This window comes from Microcebus murinus, chromosome 5, assembly GCF_040939455.1.
Source record: "Microcebus murinus isolate Inina chromosome 5, M.murinus_Inina_mat1.0, whole genome shotgun sequence".
Lineage (NCBI taxonomy): Eukaryota > Metazoa > Chordata > Mammalia > Primates > Cheirogaleidae > Microcebus > Microcebus murinus.
This window is the reverse complement of record NC_134108.1, coordinates 4,695,620-4,713,259: the sequence shown is the minus strand read 5'-3', so window position 1 is coordinate 4,713,259 and position 17,640 is coordinate 4,695,620. Positions and strand designations below refer to the sequence as shown.

General features: G+C 33.6%; 1 protein-coding gene across 8 annotated transcripts in view; it reads left to right on the top strand.

The window, feature by feature from the left end:
* Nucleotides 1-15,121, top strand: part of QKI (QKI, KH domain containing RNA binding) — a 160,807-nt gene extending 145,686 nt beyond the window's left edge. For 3 of the 8 annotated variants that reach the window (XM_012745611.3, XM_076002806.1, XM_076002805.1), the window contains exons 5-8: nucleotides 239-326; nucleotides 1,654-1,953; nucleotides 4,942-5,016; nucleotides 8,900-15,121. In XM_012745611.3, the coding sequence (XP_012601065.1) occupies nucleotides 239-326; nucleotides 1,654-1,953; nucleotides 4,942-5,016; nucleotides 8,900-8,916 (480 nt within the window). In that variant the 3' untranslated portion in view covers nucleotides 8,917-15,121. Of the gene's footprint in view, nucleotides 1-238; nucleotides 327-1,653; nucleotides 1,954-2,902; nucleotides 8,353-8,899 lie in introns of those variants that run through there. The other 5 variants (XR_002223932.2, XM_012745612.3, XM_012745613.3 and 2 more) reach the window with 5 other exon arrangements.
* Nucleotides 15,122-17,640: the final 2,519 nt, after the last annotated feature.

Sequence of the window (17,640 nt, the reverse complement as noted above, 5' to 3'; positions counted from 1 at the left end):
GTTTTCAAATAGAAATGCAGCCAGTGGCTGTTAAGAATATCATTCTGTGTATCAACATGCCATCACTGAGAGAATGGGCTTCCATATGTCAGCACCTTTTGGTTACTGATTTTTTTTCCCTTATTGAAGCAGGTGGTTATAATCACGTATCTGTTTTAAGGGGCGTGTGCAGATATACCTGTGATATACATGTGGATGATCTCAAATGCTTAACTTCTCTTGTGTTTTCCATGTGTAGGCAGAAGGAGAAGACAGCCTGAAGAAGATGCAGCTGATGGAGCTTGCGATTCTGAATGGCACCTACAGAGATGCCAACATTAAATCACGTAAGAACGAGACTGAGGGCCGGGGTTACCACTGTCTCAGCTGTTTTCTCTACAAATCTTTCTCCTTTTGGCTACATAACATGTGAACAGTTTAAACAAAGTAAAGAGTTGAAGTAATTTTGTCACTTGATATGGGACAGACATATATTTCTTGAATTGAGGACACTCAATTTTATTTTATGCCAGCATGTCTAAGTTTTGAGTTTATTTATTCTTTTGATGCAATCTCAATCTCTGAATTCAAGTTTTAAGAAATTTCCTATTAAGTTAATTACAGATTTAAGGCTTCCGGCTTATTTCCAAAGTGAAATATATCTGAATGAAATGACCCTTATGTTGAATTCTGTCCTTTTACTTTGTTTGCATGTTTTCCCTTGGATATTTTTTTCCTATTGATTTCATATGTGAGTTCACAGAGATCAGTGGGTGATAACTATTTTCAGTTCTATTTTTCCTTTATATGTGTCTGTGAATGTTTTTATAAGCCATAAGAGGATTCCTTTCTTTATATTTAAAATGAAATAATTGAAATCTATATTTTGAGACAATCTAAGGTTTATGCATGTCATTTATATGAACATAATATGATATTTAATTTTTTTGAAAGAAACAATTTTAAAGTCCTAGCCAACTTTCCACAATGTAGACAATCCAGTCAGTTTAGAAGTAGTTACTTCACAAATAGTAAACTTTAATTTACTTATGAGAATGTGAAGAGTATATTGTTAATAATTGGGAATTTAGAAATGGGACTTTTTGTATTTTTTTTTCTTTGAAGTTAATTCCTAAAGATGCACATAATTTATATATATATTTATACACACACACACACACACACACCCATTGTGGTTATTTGACTAACTTAATACAATGAAAATTGCTCTTCTTTTAATTTGAAACTTAAGCTGATCTTGAGAAATATATCAAACCTGTGTTTCTGTGGACTCCAATTACAAATTATTTTTTAACATCTTTTAATTGCAAGTGTTTTCTTGTGCTTTTGCATGCACCTTTAGTCTTGTGAAATCTTAAAAATATAGATATATCAAATATATGAACTAAATATAACCTATTTAATGGTCTCATTCATTTTTTTACAGTGGCTTTTTAATTTTTGCATATTCTTAATCACATTGGGAAAGGGAAAGCTGTTTGCATTTGATTGGTGTGCTTTGGCATTTTTGTGTGATCAGCGCATGTACTAATGATTTCCTTTTATTTTTCTTCTTTCCTGCTTTTTCCATTCTTTTTCCTACTCCCCTCTCATTTTCCCAAATTTTACACTGCTATCTCTATACTTCTTTCTAAATTTCTTTGCTTACTGTAGCAGCCCTTGCCTTTTCTCTTGCAGCAACAGCCCAGGCTGCTCCAAGGATCATTACTGGGCCTGCGCCTGTTCTCCCACCAGCTGCCCTGCGTACTCCTACGCCAGCTGGCCCTACCATAATGCCTTTGATCAGACAAATACAGACCGCTGTCATGCCAAACGGAACTCCTCACCCAACTGCTGCAATAGTTCCTCCAGGCCCCGAAGCTGGTTTAATCTACACACCTTATGAATACCCCTACACATTGGCACCAGCTACATCAATCCTTGAGTATCCTATTGAACCTAGTGGTGTATTAGGTAAGTTCTTCTCCCTGTGTGGTTAACATCATTCTTCTTTATAAATTTTGCTGCCCCCAATTTGGAAATGATTTTATCAATTTTCTGAGAGGCACAAGACAAGTTTCCGTTAGGAAAGACTAAAAACTTATTTCAATCTCTCAATAAGATTCCGTTGTATAATATAACATGTTAAATTATGTTTAAATAATTGCACCTTAAATTTTTTCAGATCCACTTTGATAACTCAAATCCACTTTGGTTGGGTAAATTTGTTATATACATTTTAAACAAAATACTGTACACATTTGACCTTACTTGAGGTCATTCTGAGTTTTAGGTTTCACTCCATGGCCTATCACCTCCATCAGCTCCACCTCCCAAAGTTATATTTCTTTTGACTTATTTAATTGTTGTCTAAATTTTAAATTTCTATGTGAACATATTGAGATTTTTATAAAATTAATATTGTGTGTGTTAGTATTTGTGATCACTTAAAATACGAAAGAGACCAGCTAAATACAGTCATGTGTTGCTTAATGACGGGGATAAGTTTGGGAATTGCGTCATCAAGCGATTTCATCATTGTGCAAACATCATAGAATGTACTTATACAGTCATAGGTAATACAGCCTGCTACACACCTAGGCTGTATGATATAGCCATTGTAATATTGTGAAGCCACAATTGTATGTGCGGCCCATCGTTGCCCTAAACGTCGTTATTCTGTGCATGACTGTAGTTGCCTTCTTACGGTTTCAGTTTTTGTCTTTTGAAGTCCTGGTCAATATTAAACATGAGAAATACTCTTAATTTCAGTAGTACAGTATGGAATAGATAAGTAAATACCAAGTTACTGAATTCAGAATCTCACGAGGCAAAGATTAAAATCATACTATAAACGCTTGGTTTTACGTGAACAAAAAGTGGTGTGCTTGCAAAAGACATTACTGATGCCTTTTTTTTATAGAGTGGATTGAAATGCCAGTCATGCCTGATATTTCAGCCCATTGACTTGCTGGATGAAGGACTAGAATACAGCAGCTGTTATAACACGACCAGTCAATGTGGAACAAACTTTCTGTGCAACCCCTTTGTTTTACCAGACAGAATTTGAATACTTTTTTTCCCTGAATTGTGTATGACCTTGGTGCTGCATGCATTCTGTTGACTTTTAAGACTTTGATCTTTTAAGGGTTTTTTTCCAGCATTAATCTTGATTTATAAAAATTTGAAAGTCTTTAATGAACTGGGACACCAAGATTTAAACTCAAAAATTCATTGTTCAGTTAAAACCACAATGCTCTGTATGTTATCTGTGTGTGTGCATGCACTCAGGTGCCTTTTGTTTTATCAACAAATACATTTTATTGTACATGTTTTCCGTATATCTCTAAATCATTGTATAAAGTAATTACAGGTCAGAATTATACCACATATCTGTTTATGAGAGGCTTGTTTCTGTTGCACATTTCTTGAAGCATTTTTAAAATAACATGTAACCTATAACCTTGTTTAAGTTTTCCTTTCTATTAATACTCTGTCCTGTGGTCCTGTGCATGCTCCTTCCCCCAGAACTCCTCTCTGCTGCACCCACAGCATCTGTTCCCGAGGAGTTTGACTCTTGACTTCTTACAGTGCTGGGACTCTTAGCCACCAGCTGCTGTTCCAGAACTTTCAATGCAAGATCTCCTTGATTTTGCCACATGGAATTATACTTGTATATGAATAGCTTATCTAAAATAAATAAGGGGTGATGGACCAGTTTACTGCTTAGAAACAGCAAGAGGCACTGCAGTAAAATTTATTTCTCATTATAAAGCAACATGTTTTTTGTTTTGTTGGGAAATTTTTATTTATAAAAAATTACTAGACTGGCAAAATAAAGACCAAAATATATAGATCCCTAATTGGCATTCATAAGGTGAATAGTAATGAGTACTAAATGGAAAAATCTCATAATCCGTTTCATTTCTTGCTTTACCACCTAAGCAGTAAAATATAATATTGACTACTTGGAGAACTGAGAAAATTATATTAAATTGCAAAGTTATAATAAATTTGCACACAGATAACATGCATGCTATATATCAAGTCTCACATTAAATTATTTTAACATAAGCAGTGCCCTTCAAAACAGATGCAGACATGTGTGTTGGTAGTAGTGAGGAGATTGGTATTAGCATCAAATCTTCATTGATGACTAATTTTTAATTCCCTTCCTTTTATCTTTAGGTATGGCTTTCCCAACGAAAGGCTAAGAATTCAAGAACGGTCTTAACTGAACCCTCATCAGATCTGAATTTAACAAATGCTTAGTCTCAGCAGCCTCCGGGGGAAAAAAAGCTTAGCCTAGCAGTCAGTGACTTACTTGCACTTTTTGCACATAGATATAAAGTAAAATTATGTTATTAATTTGGTTTAGTCTGTAATATTACAAAGTAATGGTAATTTATAAAGGAGTGTATAGTAGTATACTGACTGCTAAGTGTACTATACTGTTTGCTTTACTAATCACCTAATTCATTGCAGTTCATACTTATTGACTCAAAGTTTAAAACCACAATCTGTAGGCTTTAAGAATTGCTTTTAAACCTTTTTAAGTGATAAACTCTGGAAGTGGTCTTAAGGTTAGCAAATAATTGTCAGTATTAAACACGGCATTATTTAATTAGTCCTGCTGCAAGAAAGGCACTTCAGTGAATATGTGACTAGTAAAGCTTAAATGTGTTTGGATCTAATAGAGTTCATGAAATACTGTAACTTGGGGATTGTAAATGAATGGATAAAATAGGTTAAGGCCAAGATGTTTGAAATGAATGCAATATTAATAGATGCATATATACGTGACATATTATGGTTAATTTTAAAACTACTGTGCCTTAACTTGTTTCTTAAACTTTTGTAGTAAATGAACATTTGAAATCCATTTTGATAAACGTGCTGTTAATGTTTTTCCCCCCTTGTGAATGTTTTCTAACTTTGTCTTGGTAATTACAATTTAACTAGGTGCGGTGGCTACTAAAGTTCGAAGGCACGATATGCGTGTCCATCCTTACCAAAGGATTGTGACCGCAGACCGAGGTTAGTTTAGTTCTGCAGTTCTTGTTTATAAAGAAATGCGTTGGGTGTCCGTAAAATTTGCAACACCACACCTGATGGAAAAAATGTAACTGCTTACCTGCACACAGTTTCTTTTCCTTTTCTAAATTCATTTGTAATAATGGACAGATTTAAGGGTTGGTTTTGTTTTGTTTTTTCTCCCTTCATATTTTAACTTATTAAATCTTCTATTATTATACACTATGATTTATTCCTACTAAAACATAAATTAGTCAATTTGGGGAGCTATTAAATTTTGATGTTGCCGTAATTACTTTTCAGTAATAACTTTTGCTAAAATTTACCTTTTAATTGTTCTGAAATTTGGGGTTGGTATTGCAAAATGAATTGAACGGATGGTGCTTTAATGAGAGAAGTAAAGGAATATATGCCTCCTGTATACTTTTGGAGAAAACTGAAGATTTAGTTTCCATTTTCTTTATAATATTTGAGCCACTGTGTAAACATGAGGGTGTACATGTTTAGCACTTAGTTGAAATCAACAAGGAAGGACTGTGAAGGTAACTTTCATGTAGTTGAATTTTTTATACATTAGAAAGTCAATTCCCTTTTATTCTTACATTCTCTTGCCAAAATGGATCCTTTGATTTTTGTCATTTGCTGCTAAAATATATTATCTGAAGGTAAACTATCTCTTGAAGTTTTGTGGTGATATGCGATCCAGCTGTTTGAATATCCTTTTTGACTAACCTGTGACTGGAAAATAAGTCTTCATTTTTCTCCTTTACAACATTTGTAAGTTGTGTCCTGTATATCCCCTTGGACCCTTTTATAAATTATTTATGCTTATCGAGGAGTGATAGTTTTCGGTTTATTGACATTGAATTGTTTTCTCAGTTTTTCATCACAAGATATAGAAATTTCAAGCATGGTAGAAAAGGATTTTTTACAAGTTTCTGTAATGGCATATTACCTACAATTAAATTGATGAAAGTCATTGATATTAGTGGGGAAAAGGTGATGGATTTATGTTCCAATTATACATCTATAGATTTATGAAAGACCTACCTACTTTATATGGTCTCCTTGAATACTGATGATAAATATTAGACACAACTGTTCTCCATACGAGTAATAAAATGTCTTCCCAAAGACATTATTGATATTTATTTAGCATCATATATAATTAAAGAGCCTTGAAGACTTTTAAACTAATATATGCATTACTTGTAGTGATTATTCAGTGAACAAAGTTAGACCCCCAGCTCAGTGACTATGGAGATAATATGTCTTGCAAATGTTATATATGAGCATGTGTGCCACCTCTCTTTCACCAGAGCATGTCCCCTAGGGATGGGGACATTTTTTTAAAAGTCACTTTCATTTTAAGAAACTGGATAACTCTGTGAATAATTTGAAGCTTTATTTATATTGCTAATGTCTAAAATAGTTCTGAAGAGTATTTTAAAGTAGGTAGTTTTCCCCCCTGGTAATCTTTCCTCATATGCCTCCTTTTAGGAGATTCCTCATAATTTTGTTTTTAACACAATAAGTATTGGCCTACTTAATACTCCAGTCCCTTGAGATAGTTGAAAATATTAGAGGAATATTTTATTGTATTTGGAAAATTACAACACATTCCATGCATGGCTCTTTTGTAGTTTTATGTGTTTTGATTAGTCCTATCACTGTTTTTATTCAAAATGCAATGTCAGCAAACCGAATTGCTAACTTTTTTTTTTTTTAATAACAGAATACTTGTATACTTATCACTGCATGCACTCATTGGGTCTAAGGGAGATGTCCGAAGTCCTTCACTTAAATTATTTTATGATACTACTGTTTTCTCTATTTTTGAGGTTTTTTAAATTATTTTTTAAAAATCTTTTGAAGAGAAGATTATTATAAGCATTCATTTAATGCAAGGAAACTCAGCCCTTGGACATATAACCATGTAATTCTGTATGAGCAATTAGAGTACTACATGGTTGACCAATACCTAGTTCTTTACTAAAAATAAACCCACCTCTATACATATTTTAAAACTGAATTTGAAGCCTAAAGACCACTGACTTTTTAGTTGTAATGAATTATAAGTGGTTTTGCACAGTGAATACACCTGTGTGTACTGTAAGAGGCCAGGACTTGGCAGAGGATGGATTCTAGGTGCACTGGTATACATAAGTGGTAGTTTGCTTTGTTTATGTATTCCACACTCAAAAACATAATCAGAAAATTTTCTGAGTAATTTTACAAAACTATCATTAATAATGAAAATTTTAAGTAATATCAAAAATGCTTTAAGATTTCATACTTTGGAATACCTGTGAAATAGTATGACTACATCATGTTAATATTTATTTTCTTTGATTTTGGAGCAGCAGTTTTTATTTTAAATAAAATTCCACTTTTTTAAAGAAATTCAGGGAAGATTTGGTCACATTGAAGATACAATATTTTTGTAGTATTTATAAACTGTTTTAAATGATAGACTTTAGAAAGCATTTTTGTCATATGAAGGTAAATCAGTCCATTATATAGATCATTTAAACTCTGTGAACATTACACCTGCTAAGTTGTGATTGATGAAGTGGCACAGAACCTAACTTTGCACTGAGTATCTTTTCACTCACATCTCCTCTGCCTTAGTTACATGGCAACAGTACAGAATATTCTACCAAACCTCAGAATATAGTAGAAATAATTAAGCTGTTGAATGAGTCTTAAAATCATACTACTGTTAAGTGGACCAAGTTTGGTGAAGCAGGAATGTTAACAGGTTGATTAAGGAAGGAACAACTCAAGGACATTGGGAATGATAACTTTTCCACTTGAGAACTACTTTATGTTTTACTGTAATTTTTTAATTTTTTTTTTGTTCTTTTTGTTATTTTGCAAAAGAAAATAGTATTTACAGGTGGCTTCTTTTAAAATATAAAAATATAAAGCAGGAATGTATATGAAATGTCAGATTTTATTGTATTTGCAGAGTATTAGCTTTGAAATTGAATAAAGAAAGCTGTTTGTAGTTTTAAAATGCCTTATTGGTATCAATTAGAAATTTCTTCTATTTTTTGATGTACTTAGAGCTTTTCGAGTATAGAATTTTAAATGGCAGGATTTTACAGTGTTTACATGCAAGTGAATTTTATAAGTGTTCTATATGTGTAAAATAGTATTTTCAACTGGAAAATGGTGGCTAGTGCAGAAGGCCTGGCCTTTTTCTGGTTCCCATGATGTTGCCTACACTGATAGACTACAGTTTAGTATTGCTTTGTATCATGAGGCCAAGAAATTCCATGTTGTTTGTACATAGAATAATTGAAAAAGCAATAAACATTTATTGAACAAAAGAAACCTTGTTTGGCCCAGAGTTTATGTTGAACCAAATTGTTCATAGAAATTTAAATTTCTTTAGATTCATTTCTGTTAATCATCAGTTATTAATAATCACATCCATCATTAATAGTTGCTTTAATGCTTGCATCCAAGAGAATACTAATGCTTAATAGCAGTCAGAGACTGATAACTGTACTGACTGTTTCAAAATTCTGTATACCAAACCTATTCATTGTTGTTTTTCAACTTCCTTCATTGACTGCTACTAACTATTAGTTGTTAGTTGTATTTTATTTCTATTTTTCCCTGTTAACCAGTTTTTTGTTTTTTGTTTTTGTGGGAGTGGGCTCTTCTTCATTCGTTCAAATCATGATATGAAATTGTCATGATTTTTATTGTATTCTGTAGATGGTGTCAATCAGTTTGTCAGAATTAAACATGCTTTTTTTTTTATTAGTTGTGATTAGTTTTTCATGTTGTCATTAAGCCGTCACTAGCTGAAACTAATCTCTTCTCTATCTTTTCTTTTCTTTTTTTGTTTTGTTTTTTGTTTCTAACCACCCAGCCGCCACCGGCAACTAACCTATGACCTTCTGACCTCTGAACTCTTCACCCAATGATGACCTGACCATGCCTGCCTGCTGATCAGTTAACTGGTAATCGCCTTTGCTTGCCTGTCGTCAGTGCAGCGAGCTGAGGCACTTGTCCGTTCGTCTTACCATCTAACCAAACAAAAGACAAAGAAATTGTCCTCCAACTCAGCTTTTTTTTTTTCCCTGTTTGGGTGAAAGTGGTTCTAGAACCTGCACTGAATAGTAGTAAAGCAATAAGGCCCAATTCATCCCACAGCACTGATCATCTTTTAATGTCCCACCCTAAGCGAACGGTAAGAAGGCCTCTCTTAAGAAGGGGAGACAGATGGCCCTTAACTACTCAATGACAGAGGCAGTTACTGTGAGAGACTTCTAGGAATCTTTTTCTTCTCATAGCGAAGTCAAAGCTCTCTCTGAATGTACTGTGTGATGATGCATCATGCATGAACCTTCGGTCAGGGATGTCATTGGTGAAGTGATTTCAAAAAGTATTCAAAATTTGATATGCTGTTTAGTCACTACAGTGCCCTCAAAGGGCAGAAGTTGCAGCCTTTTTTATATTGCCTGCCAAAATTTGAAGTATTAGAAAAGTGTGCCATGAGAGAAAAACTTAAGGAGTTTTGAAAAGTAATGCAAAGAACAAAACTGCAACACTATTTTTAAAAAGATAACTATCTGAGTTAAAATTACTGAACCTTTATTTTACACCTTCTTAAAAAATATATATGAGAACAAGGTACATGCATTATGTGTCACATTACTGGGCAAACTGTTCAAGTATTTTTTTTAAACCTCCCTGTATAGAAAAAATCATTAAGGATGTAAAAGCCATGCTTGCCTATTTGCTGTATACATGTAATGAAATTGTAGATAAAGTGTAGTGCATTGAAACAAATGAACAAAAAGTAGATACTTTTACTATACAAGGGTGCTGGTGCAGAAAAAAATATATATATTTTTGGAAATGTAGCATTTTATACTTTCAAGTGTTATAAAAAAAAGAAAAAGAACAAAGAAACCCTTTATTTCATGAAATGATTTTTTTCTGGTGGTTGTCAAGAAACAAAAGACCAAAAGAGCCTTTTTGTCTTTCTTTTTTATTTTTTAAGTATTGGAATAAGTCTAAAGAAAAGAAAGTGCCTTATTTTCCTTCATGGTCATTTAGTCAAGTGTCTCGTAAGATCAGCTCCTCCCTCAGAATACAAGTTAATGCATGTTACTCAGTCGCCCAGTATGTGAAAGAAGGTATGAGGGAGACAGATGAGTTGATGGTCTGAATTATATGATTTTTGCCACAGTTACCTTGATGCAAATTTGCCAAATCTGATACTGTGAAAAAATTTGATAACTTTTCTAATGTCTTGAATAGTAAGTTTTAAAACATCATTCTTTTAAAAATCATAATTGAGTACTTTTGGTTATTGGAGTCTTCAGTGTTAGCCCAGAGGATTCTGAGATTAAAATTATGTGTGATCTGAACATCAGTTTACAGACAAAATTAGAGTTTTATTTTATTTGGAGAAGGGGGATGCATTAGAGTTTTCTTTTTTAATTAATTGGAGATAATAGAGTACATAGCAAACTTTTTCACAAAAGTGAATCTTTGTGATTTTCATTCTGGAAACAGTGTTTTTAAATGAACCAAACTTAATCAGACTTCTATATATCATACCAGATAACTTGTGTAGTCCATCTCTTTGCTGGTTTCAGTAACCTCTCGTCCCCCTGAACACAAACCCCACCTTTGAACTTTAAAAGAATGTGAAAAACTGGCATCATTGTGCATATAAATACTCAACTACATTTCAGCTTAAGCTTCTAATTTCTCATGGAGTTCAAACAGTTAGTTTTGTAGTTGAAGCAAGCAATTTGTGCACAATGCATACATCTAAACACTTGAGTATCATCATTTACTGCTCAGTACCAGATGTGGCAAATCTCAAGTGACAGTGGATCCCCCTCTTACCAGCTCATCCCCTCCTCCACACCTTCCCAGCGTCACAGTCAGAGGCCAGCAGGGAGCTCAGTCAGCACCTTCTCGGTAACCTCTCCACCATCTTGTCTCACTTGGAAATTTCAGTTTATTTACTATGCAATAGACATTCATTGTTTTATATCCAGCTAGCTTTGGTTTAACGTGCCACTGCTTTGTCTTTCTGTTACACACACAGTTGTTTTGATTTATTTACAATATATGCTGTGCCATTTTGATTTTTATATTGTTTGGTTGGTTGAATAAATTTGCGACACTCAAACACTTGAGGTGATAGTTGTTAAAAACGATACCAGTATTTGATCCAGTTTCATCTCAACTATGTTATACCTGGACATTTTAGATGTTTATCAAAGGTCTTTTATGGGGAAGAAAGTAAACGTATGAAGTAATAAATGTATGACATTTATGAGTAATGTTGGCTCTGAACAAATTTTTGAAAACTTAGTTGACAAAATTTTGGATCAACTGAAAAAAAGCATGACTTTTGAAATCTCTGAATGCCTTGGTTCTCAGTATTATCATTCTTTATATTGAATTTATTTCTTATTAAAATATGTAGTTTTTAAGATTTTTTTTCTGACAGTATTATGTAATTTTTTAGCGTGGGTAGATGGGAGTGTCGCTTGTATGTTACCGTACAGCTGACATGTATTTTTGTCTATTCTTTATTATCTTAGTAGTTTCATGCTATGTATGTACCATAACCAACCTATTGCCTATGAGAAACATGTAAGATAATGTATTTACAGCCATTGTTACAAGTTTATAATGTATTTTTCTATCTTGTTTTATATGTATGTTATATAACATTCAAAAAGAATTTTTTTCTTGATTGAGAAAAGGATACAAAATGCAAAATCCACAATTTTGATAACTGAAAATTGCCAATTGTTTTGCAGTACTTTATTATATTGGGTGTCTTGTCTTTTTTGGGCTTTTAGTTAGCTAATGAATGAATACATTAGACACTTCTGGGTTTTAGTTGGGATTTTACATAGCTTGCATTTTAATTCTTTGGTTCTTTGCTGTTTCTATTAACCCATAGCATTATTTTAATAAATGTTATAATACCAACCTACTAACTCTGGACTATGTCTGTTTATTAACCTTTACATGTTTAATTAAAATAAACAAATAAAGACAAAAGAATGTAAAGTCTTGAGTTACTGGACTAACCCTGAAGAACGTGACCACAGATAACATAGCGTGACTTGTTTTCATGTTGTTTGTCAGCTGACAGTTCCGCACACTACTGTTAAAATGGCTTTGGTTATTCTGGTCTTTTACTTGGGGGGAGGTGGGGTAGGTGTCAGTAGAGATGGGAACAAAGTAGCATTTGTTTGAGACATCCTTCTAGTCCTGCCACTTGCCTTTCAGCATCTGCGTTACTAATTCCACACTCTTATTTTTCCTTCTCCAAAATAATCACTGTCTGCTCACACCATAAAGATGTAAAGAGATTCATTGTAATGATACATACCCGGAGAAACCAGTTTGATTCTTTGTTGAACCATTTCTTTTAATGTCTGCAAATAGGTAATGTTATGATCACATTATAAAGCAAAGAATCTGATATTTTACCTTTATTTAGGTTTTTGTTTTATCTTGATATTTTTCCTTTGTAAAGCATTGAATTTATTTAGCCAACTGCTCCTTTTAAGGGAGTTCAGTATAGGTAGAGCCAAAGGCTGATTGGCTCTGCTTGTGGGGACAGTCCAGAGTAAGTGATTAATAACAATTACACAGCCCCATCTTGCTCCTTCTCAGACCCTCAGCACCTTAGTGAGTTTTCCTCAGGTATTTTTCCACTCTCACCTACTTCCAAAATACAATCAGACTAATACATTAAACAAGTTTCAGAAGGAAGAACACTGGAAGTTGAAGTTGTAAATGATTAATTTCTTGCATGCAAATGAATTTAAGAGTTCTTAAATATCCTCATGCTTTTCTTGGCTGCAGCCTGAGTAAATTGATCTTTAATTATGAATTCTTTAGTTAATTCTTGAGGTGCATTTCTGTTTCACAGATTGGTAATTGCCTTTTCTGTGAAATAGTTCTCCTAGATTTAAAAATAAAAATTCTCAGGATGAATATTTTCATTTGTAAATAATGTTTTATCTTTGTAGATTACATTTTATTTATTTAGAGTTCAAAAATTGGGGGCTGAGAAGAGTTACATGTAATAGAAGACAAAAGTATACCAACATGGTCTTAACCAGTCAACGTCAGAGTATCCTCATATTTCATGTATGCCTATCTGTACATATAAAATACATAAAATAGTTATAACAGCTGACTTAACCAGAATTGAGATGACCATTGGGATCATGTAAACAAGTATAGTCATTTCTCTGATGGGAGGGGCAGTAATACCCGTAATACACTGATATTACTGGTGTATTATTGGTAGGTAGGTAGTTTTGTTTTTACAGACAGAGTTACTCTCTGTCACCCTGGCTAGAGTGCAGTGGTGTCATCATAGTTCACTGTAACCTCATCGTCCTGGGTTCAGGTGATCCTCCTGCCTCATCCTCCCGAGTAGCTGAAACTATAGGCATGTGTCATTGTGCTTGGCTAGTTTTTCTATTTTTAGTAGAGACGGGCTCTTGCTCTTGAACTCCTAAGCTCAAGTGATCCTCCCACCTCGGTGTCCCAGAGTGCTAGGGTTACAGGCATGGGCCACCTCACTGGGCTGGTAGATCTTTAATATGCTATTATTTGTACATGTTCCAACTGCCATGACAGTTCATTACTAATCTGAAAATTTGAAGATTTTTGTGAAGCTGCTAATACTGCATGTCGTCATGGTACCATGTCACTTAAATTTTAGAAGTTCTATGCAATTTATCCTCTGAAGCCTATGAATGCAGTCTCATCTCATTTTCAGTTAAGGGTACTTTATAAATTATGTCATATTGTAACCTTTTATGTTGGAAAAGTTGGAAAAGGCAGTTTTAAAAGGTGAAAATAGATTACAAATCCCATTTTTATACAGGTTGCAATAGTATTAAACATGGAACTACCAAATTCCTTCGATAGTAAAATTCTGTAGTCACTTGACTGTTTTATACCATTATTTGACAAAATAATTGAAACGTTTGGCTTTCAGTCAAGGAGTTGATGAAAGTAATATATAGTTAGGCCTTTTTTTCTTTAAGCAAAATGTCAGGATAAACTTAACATGAAAGTAGGTATTCATATACACTCTAGTACAATAGCATGTGATAGAATCCACATAAGGGATCATTACAGCTCTCTGGCCATAAAACCAAGATGCTCGTTACTACCAAATCAAGAATCTCTTTTAAGCAACAAAGTCAAACACTTTTATATATGACAGTCTAAGGTTTCTGTAGTTTGGGGTAAGGTGGAAGTTTGTTTGCTTGTTTGGCTGGGATGGGATGTTTGTCTTTATCCATTGATAAGAACTAGCTGTTACAGCATTTCCAACAAGTGATTTGGGGTAGAATTAAATATACTGCCAAATTATAATTCGTTATTTAGCAAAAATTACTCTCAAACCTTTTGGACTCACAGATTTTCTAAATACATAGAATAATTTTTTAACATGGTCACAAATTCTTTAATACCTTTATTTAAAATGGAAAATATATAATTTAACTCATTTTATAGACAGTACTATTTTAGAAATATCCATATAGTACACACATGTAATTTTTATCTGTGATTTCTTTAATATAAAATGATCTAAATTGAAATGCCTTTGTTATGAAGAGAGTTAACAATTACATGCACACCTGGTCCTCAATGCTGAATCAAACTGGTTAACCTAAGCCACGATACTCTCCTTTCTATGTTTCTGCTGCACTAATTGCCAGGGGGTGGGAGAGAAGGAGGAGGAATTACTTTATAGAAGTAGGCGATAGGTGCAGCAAATAACACACAGTATGGACTCCACATTACTGAAAATTTTGCTGTCTCTTAGCAGAAGACACCACATTGTGGGAGGATCTCAACTACCAGGGTAAAAATTAATTTATATCTTTTTTAAATTGCTATTGAGAAGTTTTGATTACCAAATATATCTTTTATGGTTTATGTTGTATGTACAAAACATTTAGAATTTTACGTGTGTGTGTCTGTGTGTGTAGAAGTCTGAATAGGTGTCCCCAAATCCCATGGAACAGAGACTGGCATGTGACTGTATGTGAAGTGCAATAAACAACTGGAAAAAGCACATGTGCTTCATCTTCTCAAAGCCACTTGCAGCTGAAAAGTGCTGAAGTGCTGCTTAACCTCCCACCCCCAGAAAATATTTCTATAAGTATCAGAATAAAGAGTGCACATTTTTGTTTTAAATTTTTATTGATGCTTAAACATAAAATTTAAGAATCTGATGTTGAGTTCTAATATTTTACTAAAAGATGAGCATATTTGCTCTGATTTCAGTGGTTAAAGAAAACCGGTAAACAGCTTCTACGGTGTTCTTCGGTTGGACTGTGCATCAAAAAATGTTATTTCTAATTACCTTTAAGAAACTGGCAAAGTTTTTATGTAGTTTTTAAATAAAAGAAAGGAATGCTGACCAAATGATTTCATCAGCTATATACAGAGGAGTAGTGTCATCATTTTCTTGAACAAAGTAGAATTGGTGAGAGATTATTTCCAGTAGTTTGAAACCTTTAAGATTTCTTCTTTGTTTGTGACTCCTTGCTTCTTAAGTTTCTTAGTCATTCATATAACCTCCACCTTCCTCTGTCTCCTTTCCTCTTGCTCACTGGAGCCTTTTCACACATTTTATAAAAGTAGCTACCAAGTGAAGAATCCATAAAGGTACAGACCAGCAGCCCAAAGATGGGTTTGGCTTATACGGTGTTAACGTTGGCTGTTCTAATTACTTGGGAACATTTGAAGTTGGCAACACTAGACTTTTTTAAAACTAATTATCAACATTAGACTTAAAAAATCTTTTCACAAAGTCTGCCCTTCCTCAAAGATCAAAATATCTAGAAAGCTCAAGCATGCATTCTCACATAGTGGCCATAAACTGACACTGAATCATGTAACTGTCCCCTTTAAGTGCTCCCTGGTTAGTCACCACTCCACCACGCCTTACTGTCCCAGTTGTCACACTTGAGCTCTGGGTTTTCTTCTGTCTTGCTTTAATCTTTTCTCCCTTCCCTGGTTCCTACTGACATTTGTGCTTTTCCTTCCTGATCCACAATGGAGACTCTTAAACTAATTTCTCAAAGGGAATAATATACAATAGGTTTTAATGTTTTTCCTCCTGCAAAATCAGATGAATATTCTGAATTTATCAAAATCAGTCACTATTATTCTTGCATATTGTATTAATATTTAATTAGAGACCTTAAGCCAGTGGAGGCACTAGACATTTAAGTTACCTTCTTGATGTAATTTTTTATAATTACATGTTACTTTTTTATGGTAGTTCTTTGTGGTCTTGTTAGAAAGCAGTTAAACTAATTGAACATCTAACAGCAATACCATAAATATTTTGTATCTGTCTAAAAGACAATATTAGTCAAAAGTTTGGGATCACATCTTTCCAGGAAAATGTATATTTAAATAAGATTATTCCAGTTAAATGTTATATTGTGAAATATATGCATATTATTTACCCGCTTAAAGTTCTTATATTTACAAGTTGTATGCCAGTTCCAATTTTAGAGAGCATCTCTTAAAACAACATTGAAAATTTACCATAGTATTAATGAAAGTTATGGGAAAATGATTAAGAACAAAAGAAGAAAATATTTGCAAATGAAGCCACAACTATTTTCTTGCAGAACTTTTCGAGTTGATTCTAAAACTTTCATAATCACTTGTTTAACTTAGAACCAGCAAGGTTGGGAATGATGACAGTGCCTTGACTATGCTTGAAACCTGAGTTTTAAATGCTGCTCTTATCAGTGTTTTAAATGATTTATTTAGTCTATAAAATTAAAACAAACTAGTAGTGCAAGTGGAAAGTTGGCTTGAACACATTTTAATTAAATGATTTATATTAATGAATGATGCTTTTGTTCATTGTTTTCTCACTGAGGTAAAAGAGCATTAAAAAGTTACCCAAAGTTCAAACTGACTCTATATTTCCAGATGGTGGGGAAATGTAAGAACTTCTAGGTAGTGGGTGGAGCACAAAGCATGTGTTAACACCCGAAGCTGAGATTTAAACTGGTCTCTTGGAAGAAAACTAGATTAGCAAATCAAACATACAAATGCCTCACCCTAAACTAGTGTTCAGGCAGCAGTTTGGGAGCTACTAGCAGTAAAGTTGGTTTCAAATGAAAAAATTAAGAAACTGAGAAAGTGTTTGCTATCACATCTAGAAGTGATCTGACTTTGATAAGTATTTGTGTTGGTTCTAAAATGAGGCAGGTGCCTCCTGTCGCACTTGGAGTGTATAATAAAAGCAACCTGGCATGGAGAGGCACAAAAGAAAAAAAAGTAGTGTTGAGTTTGACTTCAGGTCTTCCAAAGGGCACTGTATTTTCATTGAATTGTATATGAGTCTATTTGACAAAGATTTTTTACTATTCAAGGAAAAAAATCATTGATGTGGACACCACCAATAACATGTACCATTAAGTTAATAAACACCAAGATGGCCTGTAAATACCTTGAGTACTTCAGAGATGTGTCTTAGTCCAAGTCCATTTATTATGGCTGTAACAATACCCAAGGCTGAGTGATTTATAAAGAAAAGAGTTTTATTTGGCCCATGCTTCTGAT